At 46.9% G+C, this 19,679-nt stretch overlaps 1 protein-coding gene across 1 annotated transcript in view; it reads right to left on the minus strand.

Moving 5' to 3' along the window:
* Window positions 1–6,978: 6,978 nt before the first annotated feature.
* PIBF1 (progesterone immunomodulatory binding factor 1) overlaps window positions 6,979–19,679 on the minus strand; it is a 210,365-nt gene continuing 197,664 nt past the window's right edge. The window contains exons 17-18 of the mRNA XM_060233537.1: window positions 15,160–15,333; window positions 6,979–7,241 (exon numbers count right to left, since the gene is read on the minus strand). Of these exons, the coding sequence (XP_060089520.1) occupies window positions 7,185–7,241; window positions 15,160–15,333 (231 nt within the window). The 3' untranslated portion in view covers window positions 6,979–7,184. The remainder of the gene's footprint in view (window positions 7,242–15,159; window positions 15,334–19,679) is intronic.

Below are 19,679 nucleotides of genomic sequence, written 5' to 3' on the forward strand. Positions count from 1 at the left end.
ATCTGCCTAGGGCAGTAGGGCAGGGGGGGGGGTGCGCCAAATTAGTCTTGCCCCACATGACTTCAAATAGAAAAACAATTATTTGCATTAATTTTGCCAGCCTGAATCGTTCTCCCTTGGCGGAGCACTGTTTTTTAAATTGATACTTTTGTATGGCCCGCGAATGATGTTATAAATATTCAAATGGCCCTTGGCAGAAAAAAGGTTCCCCACCCCTGGCTTTAAGGAAGACATCAAGACCAGATGCAGACACAAGCACAACCCCCCCTTAAAAAACCTACTGGCAGAGAGCCAGTGTGGGATAGTGGTGAAGTGTGCGGACTCTGATCTGGGAGAACCGGGTTTGATTCCCCACGCCTCCACTTGCAGCTGCTGGAGTGGCCTTGGGTCAGCCATAGCTCTCATCTGGGAGAACCGGATTGGATTCCCCACTCCTCCACTCGCACCTGCTGGAATGGCCTTGGGTCAGCCATAACCCTGGCAGAGGTTGTCCTTGAAAGGGCAGCTGTTGTGACAGCCCTCTCAGCCCCACCCACCTCACAGGGTGTCTGTTGTGGGGGAGGAAGGGAAAGGAGATTGTGAGCCGCTCTGAGACTCTGAGATTCAGAGTGGAGGGTGGGATATAAATCCAATATCACCATCAGCTGGGCTAAGCATTGGAGAAACCTGCCAGAGAGATAGGCTCTATCTCTACCCTCCCATTATTTGAAGTCAATTGCTTTGATGAGAAAAATCCAAGCGGGCAGCCGTGTTGGTCTGAAACAGTTGAACAAAGCAGGAGTCAAGTTGCACCTTTAAGACCAACCAATTTTTATTCAGAACATAAACTTTTGTGTGCTCTTAAGCACACTTCATCAGACGAGGAATCCAGTACAGGGAGCAAAGCCATACAGAGCTGAGCAGAGCCATCCAGAGCTGGTAGGCAGTGGCCCAGAATGCAAAATGGTACAGATTGAAGAACCAATGTCAGTGAAGTAAAATTATCTGGTAGGCAGTGGTTTAGAATGTAAAAGGGTACAATGACAGAATAGTAGAATTAACAAATTGAGCAAACCTTTGATCCAAGTAGCATGATGAGAAAACTCGCTCGTAAGGCCCTTCCATTGGAAATAGTGTGGGTGGCTTTCCAAAAAATGCATAAATTAGTAAAACGTTTTCTAAATGTGCCTAGGAATAGGTATGTAGGGCTATGAGTCACCAGATGCCAGCAAAAGAATTCTATCAATAACACAGAAAGAGAGAGAGAAAAGGGCAGATTGCAGGGAGTACCTTTGATAATGGCTCTCGCATCGACACAACCACTTTGATCTGGCGGCTCTTCCGCATTTGAGAAGGCCCGTTTTGCTTTCATGTTGGTCTTCAAAACAGCTGGGGGAATGTATTAGTGGGAGTGGGGGGAGCACAGTGGCCAGGAAGATCTGTGTTCACATATCATTCCAGCCATGACCTAACAGCTCAGGTAAACCTCTACTCCCCCTCCCATCCCCCAACTATAGATCTCCTTTGAAAAAAAGGATAATACATTAGCCGAAGAGAGTTTTGACTCTCAAAAGGAACGTAAGAGAAGTCAGGTTGAATCAGGCCAATGGCCCATCCAGTCCAACACTCTACATCACACAGTGGCCAAAAAACCCAGGTTTCATCAGGAGGTCCATCAGTGGGGCCAGGACGCTAGAAGCCTTCTCACTGTTTTCGCCCCTCCAAGCCCGAAGAAGAGTTCTATCTATATTTTGTGGCTAAGAGCCACTGATGGATCTCTGCTCCATATGCTTATCCAATCCCCTCTTGAAGTTGTCTGCTTGTGGCCGCCACCACTTCCTGGGGCAGTGAATTCCATGTGTGAATCACCTTTGGGTGAAGAAGGACTTCCTTTTATCCGTTCTAAGCCTACTGCTCAGCAATTTCATTGAATGTCTATGAGTTCTCGTATTGTGAGAAAGGGAGAAAAGTACTTCTTTCTCTGCCTTCCCTGTCCCATGCATAATCTTGTAAATCTCTATCATGCCACCCCTCAATCGACCTTTCTCCAAGCTCAAGAGCCCCAAGCGTTTCAGCCTTTCTTCACAGAGAAAGTGTTCCAACCCTTGAATCAATCGAGTTGCCCAATTTTTCAACAACTGCTGCTACCATGTTTTGACCTTCTAGGTAAAACTCAGCTACTTTGTAAGGGGATGCACAATGTGACAAACACATCCTAATTTCAAGTATAGGTGAATGAAGTCTGAACTTGCTGAGATTGAGGGGGGGGAGAGATCTTGAGGATAGCGCAACGAAAGTGCTGTCACAGTTACACAAAAAGAAGCAAACTTTATGTTAGGGATTATTAAGAAATGGATTCAGAATACAACAGCTGATATTGTAATCACTTTCCTTTAAACTGAGTTAGCGTGTGCTAGCTCACAGATTTTTAGCTTCCAGCTCACACATTTTTGTTTTAGCTCAGGAAGGATGACCCCAGAGCTCAATAATTTATGCAGTAGCTCACAACTTTTAATACCAGTAGCTCACAAAGTAGAATTTTTGTTCACAAGACTCTTAGAGGGAACATTGATTGTAATGCCCCTGTATAGATCTATGGTGCAACTAGAGAGCCAGTTTGGTGTAGTGCTTAAGTGCACAGATTCTTATCTCGGACAACCGGGTTTGATTCCCCACTTCTCCATTTGCTCCTGCTGGAATGGCTTTGGGTCAGCCACAGCTCTCACAGGAGTTGTCCTTAAAAGGGGAGCTTCTAGGAGAGCTCTCTCAGCCCCACCCATCTCACAGGGTGTCTGTTGTGGGAGAAGGCGATAAAGGAGATTGTAAGCCGCTGTGAGACTCTGATTCAGAGAGAAGGGCAGGGTATAAATCTTCTTCTCTTCTTCATTTGGAAACTGTTTCTGGTCACTGTATCTCAAAAGGGACATTGCAGAGCTGGTAAAAGTACAGAGGAGGAAAACTAAGCTGATTAGGGAGTTGGAGCACCTTCTCTATGAAAAGTCTGAAGAGGCTGGGGCTTTTCAGTTTAAAAAAGAGACGACTAAGGGGGACATGATATTTATAGAATTATGCATGAGATTTAGTTCTGGGTATAAGCCAGGGGTGGCCAAACGTGCTTAATGTAAGAGCCAAATAGAATAGACATCAGATGTTTGAGAGCTGCAAGGAAGGATGGAAGGCAGGCAGGCAGGCAAATAGATGGAGGGGGAAAGAGGTAGAAAAAAAGCAACTTTAACTTTTGATGCCTTCTCCAAGCTGGCCGATGGGGTGGGGGGGACTTTGAGAGCCACACAATATGTGTGAAAGAGCCACATGTGGCTCCTGAGCCACAGTTTGGCCACCCCTGGTATAAGCTTTTGTGTGCAGGTACACTTCTTCAGATACATACATGCATGCACACAAAAGCTTATACCAAGAATAAAGCTTTGTTGATATTAAAGGTGCCACTGGACTCAAACTTTTGTTCTATTGCTTCAGACCAACACTGTTACCCATCTGAATCCATTTATGTATCTAATTTATCGAAAGCATATATGCCTTACTAAATACTTTTTCTGTCAAAGAAACCTTTGTTGTTCATCTCCATCTTGCCTGTCAAGTCAACAAACTAAGAAAGTGGAGGGGGAGGTCTGAATTCACCTCACATATAAACACAGCCAGAGTCTAGCAGGTTTCTCAAATACAAGTCCTTTAAGGAGCACATAGCTTCCATGCTACAAATCTTAATTTAAAGATGGTGTCCCCCTTTTTGTTTGATTGTGGGCAGCTGGGGTATAAAGGAGAGGTCGGAGGGGGAAACGAGATATTCTTCCGTCCAGAATGCAGTGGCCTCAAAGCAGTGGCGGACTGGCCAGGGGGTCAGCTTGTCCAATGGCAAATGCGGCCCTGAGGAAGTGGCCCCTCCTTAAACTTTAGACAATATGTTATAAATGTTAATGACCTTTTAGTAGCTTGGAAATATAACAGATGTTCCAATATTATTACTGTAATGCATCTAAAATTTATGTTGTATTTAGGTTGGCAGCCTCCAGATCTCCTGCTTTTACAACTGATCTCTAGTTGGCCCAGTGGAAGCTGGGTTCAGGTAGCTGGCTCAAGGTTGACTCAGCCTTCCATCCTTTCGAGGTTGGTAAATGAGAACCCAGTTTGCTGGGGGGAAAGTGGAGATGACTGGGGAAGGCAATGGCAAACCACCCCGTAAAAAGTCTGCTGTGAAAACATGAAAGCAGCGTCACCCCAGAGTCGGAAACGGCTGCTGCTTGCACAGGAGACCACCTTTATTTATATATATATATAAAAAAAATCATGAGCCATATATATGTGTGTGCGTGTGTGTATGTATATATACACACATTTATTTAGCAAAAGTTTTAATTGTACCTTTTTTCCACTTACATATTTTTGAATTTTTTATTTCTTATAAAAATTAAACGACAGCCTTATAGTTGTGGGTGGGCCCCCCATGTCTCCTGGCAACCAATATTTTTAGACCCAGTCTGCCACTGCCTCAAAGCCTTTCCTTCTCTTTCTCTCTAGTTGCCACAGAAATGTGGAAGGAACTTGCAGAACTTCACTAATTATTCACTAATTTGAGCTGGGACAAAAAGGAGTAATTGCGTCTATAGATCATATAGAAGATAGATCATTGTTTTTGAAAGCTTAAGATAAAAAGGACAGTCTCTAGACCCCAGGGGGAGAAACCTTCAGCATTCATCAAGAGTATTCCCATATGTTTTGATCAAAGAAGTTATCTGGTCCTAGACAATGTCTAATTGTAGTTGTGTTCTCATGCACAGATAGGCTCATCTCATTTGAAGAACACAAGAAAGAGGGAAGAAAGGAAAAGGTGACCATATTCAGAAAGCATGAGGGAGCCTGATGGCCCCAGGCCGCTTTTAAGCACAAGCCTCCATGATATCAACAGGGACTTCCTGAGAAACTTCCTCGCCTTGGAGAGCTTTCTGGCAATCTGGCTCATATTAATTTTGTTTACAGAATAAGGCCATTGCGATTATCAGCCCCAGGCACCCGCTGGCCTTGTGGATGGTCAAAAGAGTGTAGAAAGAAAATGCTGATTAGTTAATGGAGTTAAGCATTATTGACACCTGAGGACACACCGCCCTAAACAGGGTTTCTGAAGAGACAGCACATACATCTTCTAAGCAAATAAAATGAACCAACAGAGTCCCATTTGAGATATCTATGTATTTTTAAAAACTTTATAATTGTTTGTTCCCTTTCCTTGTTTCCATCTAATGTAGCCTGGCTTGTCAGTCTCCTAGGTAGCAGTTGTTAGCACATGGTTAGGGCTATATCAGGGGTGGCCAAACTTGCTTAATGTAAGAGACACATAGAATAAACGTCAGATGTTTGAGAGCCACAAGTTATAAACATTAGACATTTGAGAACCGGAAGGAAGGAAGGAAAGCAAATAGATGGGGGAGGTGGAAATAAAGCAACTTTAACTATAAATGAATTCTCCAAGCCACCAGCTAGTTTGACTGGGAGAAATGACTGAAAGAGAGAAATGACTTTTCCAAGTCAGTGGATGGGGCGGCAGGGGTTTCAAGAGCCACACAATACGTGTGAAAGAGTCACATAAGGCTCCTGAGCCACACCTGGACTATATGAATGTTAAACAAAAATGGTTGATGTTGGAGAGGGTAGCCACACTGGTTTGCAGCAGAACAGCTAGATTTAATAAGTAAGAGACTGTGGGATGACATGATAGAGGCTTACAAGATTATGCATGCGATACAGAAGGTAGAGAAAGAAGTCCTTTTCTCCCTTTCTCACAATACAAGAACTTGTGGACACTCCATAAAATTGTTGAGCAGTCGGTTTAGAACTGATAAAAGGAAGTCCTTCTTCACCCAAAGGGTGATTAACACTTGGAATTCACTGCCACAGGAGATGGTGGCTACAAGCATAGATGGCTTCAAGAAATGACTGGATAAACATATGGAGCAGGGGTCCATCAGTGGCTATTAGCCACAGCGTATTGATGGAACTCTCTGTCTGGGGCAGTGATGCTCTGTTTTCTTGGTGCTTGGGAGGGGCAACAGTGGGATGGCTTCTAGAGTCCTGGCTCCACTGGTGGATCTCCTGATGGCACCTGGGTTTTTTTGGCCACTGTGTGACACAGTGTTGGAATGGATGGGCCATTGGCCTGATCCATCATGGCTTCTCATATGTTCTTATCACCCTGCCAACAAAAGTCCATATAGTCAAAATGATGGCATTCCCAATAGTAATGTATGGCTGTGAAAATTGGACCATAAGGAAGGCCGAGTGCATAAGAATAGATGCTTTCTAGTTGTGGTGCTGGAGAAGACTCTTGAGAGTCCCTTGGATTGCAAAAAGATGAAATCAGTCAGTCCTAAGGGAAATCAACCCTGACTGTTCCCTGGAAGGTCAGATTCTGAAGCTGAAGCTCAAATCCTTTGGCCACCAAATGAGAAGGGAGCACTCACTGGAGAAGACCCTGATGCTGGGAAAGACAGAAGGCAAAAGAAGGAGGGGACGATAAAAGATGAGATGGCTGGACAGCGTTACTGATGTAACTAACACAAATTTGAGCAGACTTCGAATGATGATGGAAGACGGGAGAGCCTGGTGTGACTTTGTCCATGGGGTCGCAAAGAGTCGGATTCAACTGTGTGACTGAACAACAACTGTGATGAACAGAAGAACTAGAATGAAGCAAAGCGTTGTGACAGAATTGGCAGCATCATTGCGCATTGCTTTTGTTTTGCTAGTGGATGCTTGTTGTCTTGTATCCTTGCACCTTGTTGTTGCGTTATTAACTGAATTGAGTATAAACTGGGTAGGGGATCCATAATTCAAATATTGGAAATATTTATTCCCAATAATAATAATTTGCAAACTCTGTTACATGCTCAGCTATCTTAACATGGATGGGCTTGTTATCAGGAATTTTAATGTCCTTGATGTATTAAAAAAAAAGGGATCTGAAAAATCACAGCGCAGTCCAGAATGTTCCTTTTGAGCCCCAGGTGCAATCCTTTATTTATGCCAACATGGTTCATTTGTGTCTTCATTTTCCAACAAGGGTCTTTAATGCCATTTACTGTGAAGGTAATATAAAAATACAAACTCAGACATCGATATTGTTTCAGTATTTAGTTTTTAAAAAGTGTTCGTAACATGAATACAAACGACCTTTGCATCTTCAGGTTACTGAACTACTGGATTTTCTTCTGCTTCGCCTTCTTCAGCCACGGTGGGGGAGCTTTATTGGTCTGCAATACATTTGAGATGAGTAAAGCAACAGGAAGCAGCAGGCCACAGCTTTATATTTATTTTATTTACTTAAAACGTTTATTAGCTGCCTTCCTTCCTTATGGAGCTCAAGAAGGCTTACATTATAAATAAAACACAAAAACCAAAAATTTAAAATCACAATTTAGGACTGCTTTGATCAAATGCAGTCCTAAATAAAACTGTCTGCAGCTGCCTCCTAAAGGCTGGAAGTGAGGGGGCCAAGCACGCTTCCTTAGGAAGGCTGTTCCATAATGGTGGAGTTGCCACTGAAAAGGCCCTCTTGTGTATACCCACCAAGTGAACACCTTTGATTGATGGGTCAGGAGGGCCTCTTCTTGTAATCCTCATTCCCAAGCAAGAACTTGCCTAACACTTCTTTCGATAAAGCTTGAGTCCAGTGGCGTCTTTAAGGCCATCAAAGTTTTATTCAAGGTATTCTTTGGGGAGGGATGGTTGCTCAGTGGTAGAGCATCTGCTTGGTAAGCAGAAGGTCCCGGGTTCAATCCCTGGCATCTCCAACTAAACAGGGTCCAGGCAAATAGGCATGAAAAACCTCAGCTTGAGACCCTGGAGAGTCACTGCCAGTCTGAGTAGACAAGACTGACTCTGATGGACCGAGGGTCTGATTCAGTAGAAGGCAGCTCCATATGTTCAACACTTCTTCAGATATCACTTCACTATTTCTAAAAGCCTGACAAACCCATTGCCATTAAAGTAACATTACATCAACACTCTGTTTGGTAATCCAGAAAAGAAGAAATCGGCAACCTGCATAATCTGGGTAAAGAAGGCACACTTGCATATGTCTACTCATTCACACTACACTAGATAATGCATTTTACATCTGGATTTTTGCTGTTTTCACACAGTAAAAATCTGGATGTAAAATGCATTATTTAGTGTAATGGGAATGCACCAATTCTGTGGTTCTCAAAGCCCTCAGCTCCCAATCATGGAGTCTGGAGAAAGCATGTCACTTCACCTTCCCATGTCAAGCCAGCCGGCATCTTGGAAAATGCATTTAAAGTTGCTTTCTTTCCACCTCTCCCTCCCCATCTATTTTCCTTCCTTTCTTCTCTCAAACATCTGATGTTTATTCTATGTGACTCTTACATTAAGCAAGTTTGCCCCCACCTGCTCTGGAAAGAAGAACCTCCTCAACCAGAGCCAGGGCCTTTTCTGCCCTGGCACCAGCCTTGGGAGACTCTCTACCTAATGACATTCACACTCTGGAGGAGCTGAAGCAGTTCTGCAGGGTTTGTAAGACAGAGGTGAGGACAGCAAGGGTCTGTCCTCAAACCTTCCTCACCCCCCACCCCCCTGGCTCCTCTCTCCCTCACAGCTGAAGGGTGGAAACTGGTTTTTAAACACGAGCTGAACAGTTCTCGAGTTCCTCACTGTTTTAAGTGTTTTAACTGTATTATTTGATTGTAAAATATGTGTTGAATATATTGGAATGCTGAGCCCTATTTCTAGGGGAAGGCAGTATATAAATTAAATAAATAAAAGCTGAAGAAACTGAAGTGTAAAGGGGCAATGAACTCCACAATTCATACTGCCTCTCATTTCTGCAAAAATCTGACAGTTTGTGTCCGCAGGAAACTTGATCCAGGAGAACATCCCCCTCCCATTTCTACAGGGCGTCTAAAGAAACTTCCGCTCACGAAGGCCCTGAGTCAAGCGCTGGGCAGGAATGAACCACAGAGACAAGAGGCCTGCCCTGGAGGCCCCCGGCTGGCCTGACCTTGTCAGAAGCTACGCAGGGCTGGCCCCAGTTCGCACTTGGACAGGAGCCAGCAAGGGAATGTAGGGGTGCTGTGCAGAGGCAGGGAATGGTGAATGACCTCAACTCATCTTTGGTCACCCTAATCTGGATACTCCAGAGTAGCCTGATCTGGCTGACCCAAGGCCATTCCAGCAGCTGCGAGTGGAGGAGGGGGGAATCAAACCCGGTTCTCCCAGATAAGAGAGCTCTGGCTGACCCAAGGCCATTCCAGCAGGTGCAAGTGGAGGAGTGGGGAATCAAACCCGGTTCTCCCAGATAAGAGAGCTCTGGCTGACCCAAGGCCATTCCAGCAGCTGCAAGTGGAGGAGTGGGGAATCAAACCCGGTTCTCCCAGATAAGAGAGCTATGGCTGACCCAAGACCATTCCAGCAGCTGCAAGTGAAAGAGTGGGGAATCAAACCCGGTTCTCCCAGACAAGAGAGCTCTGGCTGACCCAAGGCCATTCCAGCAGCTGCAAGTGGAGGAGGGGGGAATCAAACCCGGTTCTCCCAGATAAGAGAGCTATGGCTGACCCAAGACCATTCCAGCAGCTGCAAGTGAAAGAGTGGGGAATCAAACCCGGTTCTCCCAGATAAGAGAGCTCTGGCTGACCCAAGGCCATTCCAGCAGCTGCAAGTGGAGGAGGGGGGAATCAAACCCGGTTCTCCCAGATAAGAGAGCTCTGGCTGACCCAAGGCCATTCCAGCAGCTGCAAGTGAAAGAGTGGGGAATCAAACCCGGTTCTCCCAGATAAGAGAGCTCCGGCTGACCCAAGGCCATTCCAGCAGCTGCAAGTGGAGGAGTGGGGAATCAAACCCGGTTCTCCCAGATAAGAGAGCTCCGGCTGACCCAAGGCCATTCCAGCAGCTGCAAGTGGAGGAGGGGGGAATCAAACCCGGTTCTCCCAGATAAGAGAGCTCCGGCTGACCCAAGGCCATTCCAGCAGCTGCAAGTGGAGGAGGGGGGAATCAAACCCGGTTCTCCCAGACAAGAGAGCTCTGGCTGACCCAAGGCCATTCCAGCAGCTGCAAGTGAAAGAGTGGGGAATCAAACCCGGTTCTCCCAGATAAGAGAGCTCCGGCTGACCCAAGGCCATTCCAGCAGCTGCAAGTGGAGGAGCGGGGAATCAAACCCGGTTCTCCCAGATAAGAGAGCTCCGGCTGACCCAAGGCCATTCCAGCAGCTGCAAGTGGAGGAGCGGGGAATCAAACCCGGTTCTCCCAGATAAGAGAGCTCCGGCTGACCCAAGGCCATTCCAGCAGCTGCAAGTGGAGGAGGGGGGAATCAAACCCGGTTCTCCCAGATAAGAGAGCTCCGGCTGACCCAAGGCCATTCCAGCAGCTGCAAGTGGAGGAGGGGGGAATCAAACCCGGTTCTCCCAGACAAGAGAGCTCTGGCTGACCCAAGGCCATTCCAGCAGCTGCAAGTGAAAGAGTGGGGAATCAAACCCGGTTCTCCCAGATAAGAGAGCTCCGGCTGACCCAAGGCCATTCCAGCAGCTGCAAGTGGAGGAGCGGGGAATCAAACCCGGTTCTCCCAGATAAGAGAGCTCCGGCTGACCCAAGGCCATTCCAGCAGCTGCAAGTGGAGGAGCGGGGAATCAAACCCGGTTCTCCCAGATAAGAGAGCTCCGGCTGACCCAAGGCCATTCCAGCAGCTGCAAGTGGAGGAGCGGGGAATCAAACCCAGTTCTCCCAGATAAGAGAGCTCCGGCTGACCCAAGGCCATTCCAGCAGCTGCAAGTGAAGAAGGGGGGAATCAAACCCGGTTCTCCCAGATAAGAGAGCTCTGACTGACCCAAGGCCATTCCAGCAGCTGCAAGTGAAGAAGGGGGGAATCAAACCCGGTTCTCCCAGACAAGAGAGCTCTGGCTGACCCAAGGCCATTCCAGCAGCTGCAAGTGGAGGAGGGGGGAATCAAACCCGGTTCTCCCAGACAAGAGAGCTCTGGCTGACCCAAGGCCATTCCAGCAGCTGCAAGTGGAGGAGGGGGGAATCAAACCCGGTTCTCCCAGATAAGAGAGCTCCGGCTGACCCAAGGCCATTCCAGCAGCTGCAAGTGAAGAAGGGGGGAATCAAACCCGGTTCTCCCAGATAAGAGAGCTCCGGCTGACCCAAGGCCATTCCAGCAGCTGCAAGTGAAGAAGGGGGGAATCAAACCCGGTTCTCCCAGACAAGAGAGCTCTGGCTGACCCAAGGCCATTCCAGCAGCTGCAAGTGGAGGAGGGGGGAATCAAACCCGGTTCTCCCAGATAAGAGTCCGCCCACTTCACCCCCACACCAAATTGGATGAGAGATCACCATGGAAGTGCAGAGTTGCTATGCAGAGGCAGGCAACGGCAGACCAGCTCTGTACATCTCTTGCCTAGAAAACCCTGTGAGGTCACCGTTGTGCCTTGATGGCACTTTCCACCACCGCTAGGAAATAACGATAATAAATATGACTGGGAAATAATATTTAAAATTCAGTGGAGCTTGTTATTAAAAAATACATCCGATGCAGGCCTCGGATTCAGCGGGAGCTCACAGGAGCACAGCTCTTTCTGAGGGTTCCACCTCCTCCTTCCTACCTTGTCCACTGAATAGTAGGTGCACCTGCATAACAATCCCTGGATGAGCTCTGCCACCTATTTTTCTACAAAACGACCCCTAATCCAATGGGACTGCACCACATAGTCCCAAAGCTAGGTTGCTAGGAGTGTTCCTTCTAAGCTGAGTTAGTGTGAGCTAGTTCACAATCTTTTAAGCCTCCAGCTCACACATTTTTGTCTTAGCTCAGGAAAAATGGCCCAAGAGCAAACTCTGATGCTCCGTATTCTTGGTGCTTGGGGGCGGGGGGGGGGGCACAGTGGGAGGGCTTCTAGTGTCCTTGATCCACTGATGGACCTCCTGATGGCACCTGAGTGTTTTTGGCCAGTGTGACACAGAGTTGGACTGGAGGGGCCACTGGCCTGACCCAATATGGCTTCTCTTATGCTCTTAAACTAATTTATGCGGTAGCTCATGAAGTAGAATTTTTGCTCACAAGACTCCATAGCTTAGAGGGAGCATTGGTTGATAGCACTTTGGTCTAGATAGTGTTCAGCAGAATGTCCCCCTCCCCCCACCGTATCCTTGCATACTCTTCAAAATGCTTCAAGGTTATAGCTATAAACCTTCACTATACCACTGAATGGGGCCATAATGTGTAAAAGAGGCTACAGCGATACAACACCCACTTAGTTTTGTTCCCTAGTTCAATGGCTGCTTTCATGACCTTTAGTGTGGGTTTTAGCAGCAAGGACAGCAAATGCTTGGAAGCCCTGTAGAAATTGGGGTGTGTGTGTGTTCTCCTGGATCAAGTTTCCTGCAGACACAAGCGGTCAAATTTTTGTAGAAATGAGAGGAAGTATGAATCGTGGAGTTCATTGCCCCATCCCATAAGGTTCCAGGAAAGGAAGTGTACTAGTCAATCTAGCCTGTCGATCCTATTCCGTTCTCCATTGGGATCCACTTGAATGGATCCATTTTGGAATGAGGGCACTGGAGTTGAAGTAGAAGCCTTACTGGTTGGGCCCACTGGGTGGGACCCTGCTGAACTCAGTTTGTGGCTCTCTAAAAACAATTAAAGAGCCCTTCTTTAGGGATCGAGAGCTTGCTAAGGGGTTGGGTGAAAACATATTAATCTCTTTAGCTTGGAGAAACGTCAACAGAGGGGTGACATGATAGGGGTTTACAAGATTATACATGGGATAGAGAAGGCAGAGAAATAAGTCTTTTTCTCCCTTTCTTACAATACAAGAACTCGTAGACACTCCATGAAATTGCTGAGCAGTCGGGTTAGAATGTATAAAAGGAAGTACTTCTTCACCCAAAGGGTAATTAACACATAGAATTCACTGCCATGGGAGGTGGTGCCAGCTACAAGCATAGCCAGCTTCAAGAGGGGATTGGATAAACATATGGAGCAGAGGTCCATCAGTGGCTATTAGCCAGAGGGTACTGATAGAACTCTCTGTCTGGGGCAGTGATGCTCTGTATTCTTGGTGCTTGAGGGCAGGCAGCAGTAGAAGGGCTTCTAGTGTCCTGGCCCCGCTGGTCGACCTCCTGATGGCACCTGGGTTTTTTTGGCCACTGTGTGACACACAGTGTTGGACTGGATGGGCCACTGGCCTGATCCAACATGGCTTCTCTTATGTTCTTATGTGACACAGAGTGTTGGACTGGAGGGGCCATTGGCCTGATCCAACATGGCTTCTCTTATGTGTGGCACTGATCCACATCTTCTGTAGGAATAGCTTCTCTGAGGGGTTTAAAAATTCCTGGGGAAGCACAGACCACAGGGGAGTTACTTGGCACCATCTCTGTGCTAAGTACAAGGGCAGAAATAGGGAGAATGGGGCAAAGATGCTGTCCTTCATACGGTACCCAAGAGCCTTGTCCTCAGCAGCTCCAGCCTTTCAGTGATGGACAAAAAAGGTCTGAAAGAGCTGATCGGATTTGCCTTCGTAGAATCACTAGGAGAGGTTCTGTAGGTGACGCTTGCCCTTTCTTGGTCTCCCCGTGAGCAGGGTGTGTGCGTGTGTCCCAGCTAATCAGACTGCTACAGAGGCCTCTGTGTGAGTCACATGTTCTGCCATTGGTCTCAATGTCAGTTCTGAGGCGTGATGTCCCTGGGCTAAAGAGGGGGGCAGAAAGTGTGATATATGCTTAAAAAGACTATGGGTGGAAAGATTCCCTTAGCATTCAGGATATTTTTTCCCCCGTCACATAATCAGAGATGGAATGTTTGAGCAAAACAATGTTAACAATAATCTGATTGCCCTATAGGCAATCAGATAAGTTAAGGTTTTCAACTAGCTTCAGATCAATGGGGAGACTTCAGTTATTCAATAGGGCTCTCAGACGCTGCACTACACAAAATTTAGAATTCTGGGAGGGAGTTTTAACGTCCACTAGGATATTTCAAAAGATCTCATGGGACTGAAGGACTAATTAATACATTGTTCCCTAATCCTTCCTTTGGTCTCTCTGTTCCCATTTTGATATGCTATCTGTACGGTTGCCAACTTCCCAGGTGGGGCCTGGAGATCTCCTGCAATTACCAGTGATTTCCAGCCAATGGAGATCAGTTCCGCTCGGGCCCGTAGCCAGAAAATTTCAGGTGGAGGGGTCTGCCGCTCTCGTGGCCCCTGCTCTCTCCACAGCCAGTGCTCTGGCAGTCCCCAATCTCCCCGCTGCTCTGGTGGCCCCTGACCCCCTCTGCAACGCCTCCTCCTCCCTCCCACCCACCCGGTGAAGCGCTGGCTCCCAGGAATCTTTCAAGGTCGCTTTGAGAGGCACACAAAAAATCGCTGCCCCCGCCACTGCTGCCTCCTCCCCAGACTGCTTTCCCCACTGATCAGCAGATTGGCAGGGGAGGTGGCCTTGAAAGAGTCCTGGGAGCTGGCACTTCACTGGGTGGGTGGGTGGGTGGGCAGGAGGGGGAGGCGCCCCAGAGGGTGGTGGGGCATCGGGGGCCACCAGAGCAGACACCACAGAGAGAGCGGGGGTCACAAGAACAGTGGGGAGAGCCGGGCCGCCAGGTGGGGCCATACAGGTGGAAGGGGTTTTTTGGCGGAGCAGCCGGGCCCCCCTGTGGCTATGGGCCTGGCTCTACTGGGGAAATGGCTGCTTTGGAAGATGGACTCCATTGCATTATGGCCAGCTGAGGCCCCGCCCCTGGCTCCATAGCAATATCTCTAGGAATTTCCCAATCTGGAGCTGGTAACTGCAGCTACCTGCTATGTTGAGGTGGCCAAACTTGCTTAACGTAAGAGTGACATAGAATGTCAAATGTTTGAGAGAAGGAAGGAAGGAAGGAAGGAAGGAAGGAAGGAAGGAAGGAAGGAAGGAAGGAAGGAAGGAAGGAAGGAAGACAAATGGCTGGGGGAGGGAGGAGAGAGGGAGATGTGGAAAGAAAGCAACTTTAACTTTAAATGAATTCTCCAAGCTGCTGGCTAGCTTGGCTTTGGGAACTGATTCAAAGAGAGAACTGCCTTCTCCACGTTGGTTGGCAGGGTGGTGGGGACATTGAGAGTCACACAGTGTGGCCATCCCTGTGCTCTATCCTACAGGTCATGTTCTGGAAAAACAAAACCTTATTGTACTTACAAATAACGTGGGTTTAGGCACAAACACATTTTCTGCCTCACGCTCTAAAGGCAAACTGAACGACGAACTTGACTGGACTTTTGCTGGCAGGCTCTGAACCTTTTTCTGAGGTATAGTGTCACCTTGGGGCTTCCCATGAAGATTTATCAACATCTGTTTCATCGTAGCGAGTTCCTAGAAACAAAAAGAAAATTGAAAGATTCAAACGGCTGTCGCAGAACACACACTCTTTGTGACTACACAGAACTACATAGATAGGGATATAGTACACTCTAAATAGGATTAGTTTTTTTTTCCTTTCTCTCTCTTTTCGGTCTGATTACTTATTAGAAACCACTTCATACAGGAAGCAACAAAACAAAAAAACACACAAGGGATTTATATAAATAGAAGATCATCATTTGTGAAATGCTGTAATAGAAAAAGATTTACAGGGCACTGCAAAACATCCTGCAAGCTCCTTTTCCACTGGAACTGCCATATATTTTAAAGCTTTTTTTCCTATTTTTTTAAAGGCTTGTTTTGAAAAGAAAGAGCGCTCGTTTAATCCAATCTGTGTGCTCACAAATGACAGTCAGATGGCTGGGATAAGAGAGCTTGTCTTCCACAGGCAGGGTTTTTGTTTTTATTTTTTTTTAAAGCTTCATTATTTCCAGAAAGCTGGAAAGGAACATACAGCAGACAGAAAACATCCACACTGGAAAAGCTGCAGAAAAATATATATAAAAAGTATAAAGGAGGCTAGCATCACCTTCAAATAGAAACAGGATTTGAAAAGGAAGAGAAAGCTGGCTGGAAAGATGAAAAAGCAGGGAACAGACATTCTCATGCTATTAAATAACCTTTTGGTTTAATAAAAAGCAACTTTCATTGCATCTTTGGCCAGTTTATGCAAAACGCGAAGCTTATGGTAAAATATTCCATGGTATATCCACAGTATTGCTTCATTTTAGCCATCGCCTCCATTGTAATTGCACAGTTAGTACAACAGTAGTAAAAAAAAAAAATAGGCATTCAGTTTGGTGCAGTGGTTAAGTGTGTGGACTCTTTATCTGGGAGAACTGCGTTTGATTCCCTACTCTTCCACATGCAGCTGCTGGAATGGCCTTGGGTCAGCCATCCCTCTCGCAGATCTAGGTAAGCATCTTCTTCCCAAACGAAGGCCCTGGTGAAGTTAACAGAAGTCAGAATATTTTAAATTGAACCAATGGGGAATGGTGCTCTAGATTCAGGTGCTGGTCTGAAGCAGAAGAAGAAGGCTGCAGATTTATACCCTGTCCTTCTCTCTGAATCAGAGAGAGTGGCTTACAATCTCCTATATCTTCTCCCCCCACAACAGACATCCTGTGAGGTGGGTGGGGCTGAGAGGGCTCTCACAGCAGCTGCCCTTTCAAGGACAACTCTGCAAGAGCTATGGCTGACCCAAGGCCATTCCAGCAGCTGCAAGTGGAGGAGTGGGGAATCAAACTCGGTTCTCCCAGATAAGAGTCTGTGCACTTAACCACTACACCAAACTGTCTCTCAGCAGAACAAAGCAGGAGTCAAGTGGCACCTTTAAGACCAACAAAGTTTTATTCCGAATGTAAGCTTTCGTGTGCTAGAAGCACACTTCACCAGACATCAGGGTCTGATGAAGTGTGCTTCTAGCACACGAAAGCTTACATTTGGAATAAAACTTTGTCGGTCTTAAAGGTGCCACTTGACTCCTGCTTTGTTAAGGTGCTTACCAGTCACTCATAGGCTTTGCGCAAGCAGCCGTGCAGCCCCATCTACGGATGCTGCACTGGAGCCTTCTAGGATTAGCACAACCAGCTGCTGGCACTATCCTCGCCTAGCTCAAGGAGAAGACTACACTTTAAGGGTGCAGTGGTGCTTTCTTCCCAGTTCTTTCCCAGAATGACTTCAGAGAAGAGGCTTAATGGCCCTCAGTTGCAAGGAACCAACTTCTTCTTCTTCATGGCCTCTGTACAGGCACAGCTGGATTAACAAACTCATTCGGCCATTAGAGAGAAGAGGGCGTTACCACTGAAGGCTCCCACATCCAGATCTTAAGTTATCTTCTCTGCAGGGCCCTGAGTGGTAGTGGTCGGGAACAAGAACTATGAAAAAGGCTGTGGAAATTGTAATGATCTTAAGTGAGCTCTGGCCAGTGGCTAAATGAAGAAGAATTGCAGATTTATACCCCGCCCTTCCCTCTGTATCAGAGAGTCAGAGCGGCTTACAATCTCCTATATCTTCTCCCCCCATGACAGACACCCTGTGAGGTGGGTGGGGCTGAGAGGGCTCTCACAGCAGCTGCCCTTTCAAGGACAACCTCTGCCAGAGCTCTGGCTGACCCAAGGCTATTCCAGCAGCTGCAAGTGGAGGAGTGGGAAATCAAATCTGGTTCTCCCAGGTAAGAGTCCACGTACTTAACCACTACACCAAACTGGCTCTCACTGTGATGTAGTTTGAAGCCGCTCCGTGTGATGTAGTTTAAAGCAGTGATGTAGTTTGAAGCACAGTTTGATGTGATCCAGTGGCACAAATTCTGGGAGGAAACATGCTAGCGCTTCCATATATACGCTAGAGCCCTTCCTGTAGGATGCCATCTTGCCAGAACTTCTATATAACTCTTCCTCTATTCTATATAACTAAGGAGTGCAGAGCTCTTTCTGCTTATCAAACAGATTTGGGAAGGCCACTGGCAGATTAAGTTCCTGGATCAGCTAAAATCTAGAGCTCCGTAGCGCAGAGTGGTCAGTTGCAGTACTGCAGCCCAAGCTTTGCTCACAACCTGAGTTTGATCCCAGCGGAAATTGGGTTCAGGTAGCTGGCTCAAGGTTGATTCAGCCTTCCATCTTTCCGAGGTCAGTAAAATGAGCCCCCGGCTTGCTGGGGGGAAAGTGTAGATGACTGGGGAAGGCAATGGCAAACCACCCCATAACAATAAGTCTGCCAAGAAAACACTGTGATGTGGTGCCACCCCATGGGTAGGTAACAACTTGGTACTTTACCTTTACCTCGGCTAAAACATGAAAACCATTGGAAGAAAGACATCTGAGCAGAGTGAGACTTTTTCTCTATAGTGGGGATATAGGGTGGGCCCGGTGGAGTGTGGAAAGTTCAGAAATATTATTTCCACTGTCACATGAAAGGAGTAAGAGGAGTCGGTTATATACCCAGTCCTTCATTAACCAAAGGAGTCTTGGAGCGGCTTACCATCTCCTTCCCTTCCTCTTCCCACAACAGACACCCTGTGAGGCAGGTGGGGCTGAGAGAGCTCTGAGAGAACTGGGACTAACACCCAAGGTCACCCAGCTGGCTGCATGCTGAGGAGTGGGGAAATCAAGCCAGTTCTCCAGATTGTAGTCTGCTGCTTTTAACCACTATGCCAAACTGGTTCTCTGGAGGTCAAGGGTTCAAAGGCTGCAAAAGAACCAAATGATGATTCTACTGAAGTCCGTGTGGAGAATTTGGGAGCAGAGGGGAAACAATGACTGCCAGGATGAGCTAACCCCAGAGAATGATGGTATAGCATCTATTTCACATCTGAGACAATAGAACAGGTTTTATGGGGTTCCAGAGCTTGGTATTGAAAACATTTCTACTCAGAAGGGTAAAAATGGCAAGAGAAGAGCTTCCTAGCATTTAGGAGCAACTCCTGAAGCTCACATGACTCTTCCTGCCAGGTTCGTTTGGGGTTTGGTCTGTCATTTCTCAGCTCACAGCAATTTGGGCCAAGCCTGGATTCTACATGCATCGCTAAAATGTTTAAGGCCAGAAGACAGAAAGCACAGAGATCATTGTAGTTTTAAAAAAGTAAAGGTAGTCCCCTGTGCAAGCACCGAGACACTACCGACCCATGGGGTGATGTTTTCACAGCAGACTTTTTAATGGGATGGTTTGCCATTGCCTTCTCCAGACATCTACACTTACCCCCAGCAAACTGGGGACTCATTTTACCGTCCTTGGAGGGATGGAAGGCTGAGCCAACCTTGAGCCAGCTACCTGAACCCAGCTTCTGCCAGGATTGAACTCAGGTCGTGAGCAGAGCTTGGACTGCAGTACTGCAGCTTACCACTCTGCACCACAGGGCTCCCTTCAGTTTTAGAACTGCAAAAAAGAGCTGATTTCTTATTTCTTTACTTGACCATCATAACAATTTATTCATCGTGCGGGTTATAATAACGAAAACGTGCCTTAAAGGATGAAAGCATACCATTCCTCATACACTACTGCTTCTAAGCGGTTCTATAATACCGCAGGATGTAAATTCTTAGATTCAAATGGGTAAAAATACCAGGCGGGCTTTGTTGCAGCTACAATGACGTCTATCAAACCGATGTCCAATATTTCAGTTATGAGCTCCTTGCGCTGCCATCCCCGAGCCTTAAAGCGCACCCAAACCATTTCATCTGCCGGGTAAATTCTTCTTATTGCTCAGTCATTTAATATTGTCACTATCTGCATAATTTGGCCATGTGCGGTGGCATGTCAAAACAGCTCAGCTGCACAGCAGCTGTTTCAAAGGCCTGCAT

Source organism: Heteronotia binoei, chromosome 3, assembly GCF_032191835.1.
Source record: "Heteronotia binoei isolate CCM8104 ecotype False Entrance Well chromosome 3, APGP_CSIRO_Hbin_v1, whole genome shotgun sequence".
Lineage (NCBI taxonomy): Eukaryota > Metazoa > Chordata > Lepidosauria > Squamata > Gekkonidae > Heteronotia > Heteronotia binoei.